The 3648-nt window shown below is 38.4% G+C and overlaps 1 protein-coding gene across 1 annotated transcript in view; it reads left to right on the top strand.

Annotated features, from left to right (window-relative positions):
• Positions 1–3648, top strand: part of LOC107752864 (disks large-associated protein 4-like) — a gene marked incomplete at its 5' end in the record, with an annotated part of 33734 nt that overhangs the window by 23679 nt on the left and 6407 nt on the right. The window contains 2 exons of the mRNA XM_016568935.1: positions 1678–1769; positions 2459–2970. Coding sequence (XP_016424421.1) covers positions 1678–1769; positions 2459–2970 — 604 coding nt within the window. The remainder of the gene's footprint in view (positions 1–1677; positions 1770–2458; positions 2971–3648) is intronic.

Raw genomic sequence — 3648 nt, 5'->3', positions numbered from 1 at the left:
GTATCGTTTGAATTTGATCAATTCCGATTCTTATCGATTCCCAAAAACATATGAAGAGTGCATTTGCAAAAACAGATAAACTCCGTTTTTAACAATTCTCAGAAATCATGTTTTTTCATTGTGCATTCCAATTAATCTCAATCAAACTTTAGTTGGGTTATTTTGATTAGGTTAAAAAATAATTAATAATTACAGCTAACTAATACAATAAAACACAATAAAAACATGATTACATAATAAAAAACATGATTTTTGAAAATTTAAAAAAACGGAGTTATCTGTTTTTGCAAATAAACTCTTCATATTTTATTGGATTGTAATGTTTTTAATGTAAATAGACAACGGTTTTATTCAGAGGTGTTTTTAACTGATTTATTTAAAAATGTATCACCAGAATGTATTTTAGAATTTTTGTCTAGTGTACATCTGAAATGTCTTTTATATTAAGCTTTTGTTAATTTTATACCTTGTATAATTTATTCAGAGATCGCCATGAAAATAGCCTTGATGCTGGCATGGCGGTAAAAAGTGAATAAATAAATATCAATTCCCAGATTCGATTCCAATGTGGTTAAAAAAAAAAAGATTTAGATGCATTTAGATATCAAACATATTTATTCTGTGTCTCTTTTTGCAAAACATATTTAATTGCTGCTGAATACCGTGAACATAAAAATCAGCCGGCTTCATAAAAACTGGGCTCAATTAAGAGCTGTTTGTGTGCAAAATAGAGATCCATGATTCTGGATAAATTTAGACTTTTTTTTAATGGAGGTCGTAGTTCTCACAATTCTGAAAAAAAAAAATATAAGATGGGTAAAATTCTCATGGAATGGATGAATGGAATGATTCAACGACTCACTCGAGATTTAGTTTCATTACTAGATGAATCAGTGTTTTTGAATAAATCTCTTGAATGAATGATTCAAAGACAAATACATTTTTGATAAGCATCTAAAAAAAGTTGCACACACAGGAATTGATATTTTAATTTTGCAACAAGTATCCGATTCCTGACCTTAAGTATCCGATTCTGGAATTGGAATTGATTTTCGATTCCCAACCCTACTCATGACAATGCTAAAAATAACATTATTTTGTGTATTTTGTGTAATGCAATGTGTTTACGCAGTTTAAGGTTCAATAACACATTATTTTCCACATACCGTACATTATTGTTGCTCCTCTCTCTTCCCTGCTTTTCTGAAATGCGTAGATTTTTACAAAGCTTATCGAAAAGCATGAAAAGCACGGTGTGCTCTGATTGGCCAGCTGTCCAGTGCATTGTGATTGGCCGAATACCTCAAGCATGTGACAGAAATGTAACATCCCTTACCATATTTGGAAACACACAGCATCTCCACAACAACAATACTACAGCGAGAATAAAAGTTATGCCTTCTTTCTTTGCGTAAACATTTGGGCGGTGTTATGCAAATCGTCCAACACAGTGACATAGACATGTGGGGGCGTGTTTGAATGAGGTGTTTTAGGGGGGCGTGGACGAGTCTTAACTTTTATAAAGAATATCTCTTTGGGTTTGAGACTTTAATCTTTGCGACTTTACGGATCTTATATATGCACGAACAGCTTGGAACTCCAAAGATGAAGGAAAACATGAAATCGCATCATATGACCCCTTTAAGTTGAGTGCTGATATTTCACCGCTGTTTGTAGGTCGACTGCATTCAGGAAATCCAGGCTAAAGTAGAGACGCCACCGCTGGCCAGATTCCAGTCGATCGGAGTTCAAGTGGAGGACGGCTGGACGTGAGTTTGTTTCACTTCCTGTTTCTCGCTCGCTGTATAATAAACCTCGTCTCAGAAACAGAACTCAACTGTAAGCAGACACTTTTTCAGCAGCCTTGGCTTGGTACTGGAAGTATTTTTCCTCATTCAGTTTTTCTATAATCTTTTTAGAAGATTCATCAATAAAAAGAGTCTTGAACCAAACCAACCAGCTCTGTTTTTGAAAATCAGAACAAAAACTGTGCAAGACTATACAATGCAAAGATTGCAATAACATTATTGTAATAATGCAATTATTATATAGATATGTACATATCAGTAAGATTTCTTTTTGACAAGAAAATAATACTTTTATTCACCAAGGAAGCATTAAATTGACCAAAATGACAGTAAAGGCATTTATAATTAAATTATAATATAATTATACAAAAGTTTTCTATTTCAAATAAATGTTGTTCTTTTGAACTTGCTATTCATCAAAAAATCCTGAAAGAAATGCATCTCGGTTTCTGCGAAGATGCCAGAATCCCGAGCCAAGCTGTACTCACTCGATAGGGCATATATTTTCATGCTCCGGCTCAAATATGGCCTAGTTTCTGCTGTTTAGTGCAGCGTTAAACAGAATCTAATGGGAGACTGTGTGTAGTTTAGTGTGTATAAGTGACGTCATTTGACTCATAACTCTGTGTGTGTGTGTGTGTGTGTGTTAGTTTCAGCCGCTCCAGTAGTATGGCCTCTCGGCAAGAGACGGACTCAGACACGCAAGATCTCTCGCTCACATCGCTGACGTTCCCATCCAACTCCAAACACACCGAGAAGAAAGTCATGGTCAACAGCGCCAGCCAATCGGTGGACTCTCCTCCGCAGCTCTCCCTCGACAACGGTAACCATGACAACGGCGTGGCGGTGACAACCAGCGGCCCCTCCCGACAGATCCTGACCAATCGCTCGATCACGCAGAGCAGCTCCTCGTCCTTCTCCGAGAGTCTGGATCCGGCCCTCGACCCGTCATCCCTCCCGCCGCCTGATCCCTGGCTGGAGAGCGGGAACGGGACGGGGAACGGGGGCCCCGCCCAGCCGCTGACGGGGGCCACAGGGGCCACGGCGTGCCGGCGGGACGGTCACTGGTTCCTGAAGCTCCTGCAGGCCGAGACGGGCCGGATGGAGGGATGGTGCAGTCAGATGGAGAAAGAGACCAAAGAGCACCAGCTCTCAGAGGAGGGTAAGACTGCATATCTGGTCCTTGGTGTGTTCTGGTGGACTAGAGATCGTAGGGTGGTCCTCCAAAATATAAAGACCCTGAATGGTCTCACATATGTGACCCTGGACCACAAAACCATATTTCCTCTCGCAGAACTGAGGCATTCTGCTCCCATACAGTGGACATTAACACACCGTTGAAATGGGGCACTCTGCGGAAGAACTGAAGCATGTAGCCGTTCTTTATTGATTTCATAACTAGGGTTGGGTATCGTTTGAAATTGATCAATTCTGATTCCGATTCTGCTTATTGATTCCAATGTGATTAAAAAATTATACCCTGGACCAAAAAACCAGTAATAAGGGTCTTTTTTTTTTTTAAATTGAGATTTAACGATACATTGATGTATGGTTTGTTAGGATAGAACAATATTTGGCCGAGATACAACTATTTGAAAATCTGGAATCTGAGGGTGCAAAAAAAGTCTAATGTTTTGAAAGAAGCCTCTTCTGCTCAGCAAGGCTGCATTTATTTGTACAGTAAAAAAAATACATGCCTGGTTCAAGAAGGGGGTCTCAAAAATGGCCAACAAATATTATTTTACTAACTTAGTAATTTTAAGTTAAATTGTGATTTGCTGGTATAATGTCTGCTTGAATGTTTAAAAAAAATGTTCAGTGTTAAGTAAATATTTTTAAA

This window comes from Sinocyclocheilus rhinocerous, unplaced genomic scaffold (assembly GCF_001515625.1).
Source record: "Sinocyclocheilus rhinocerous isolate Xijiao unplaced genomic scaffold, SAMN03320098_v1.1 scaffold291, whole genome shotgun sequence".
Lineage (NCBI taxonomy): Eukaryota > Metazoa > Chordata > Actinopteri > Cypriniformes > Cyprinidae > Sinocyclocheilus > Sinocyclocheilus rhinocerous.
Note: the sequence above shows the minus strand (reverse complement) of the source record. Positions and strands in the feature narration are given on the sequence as shown.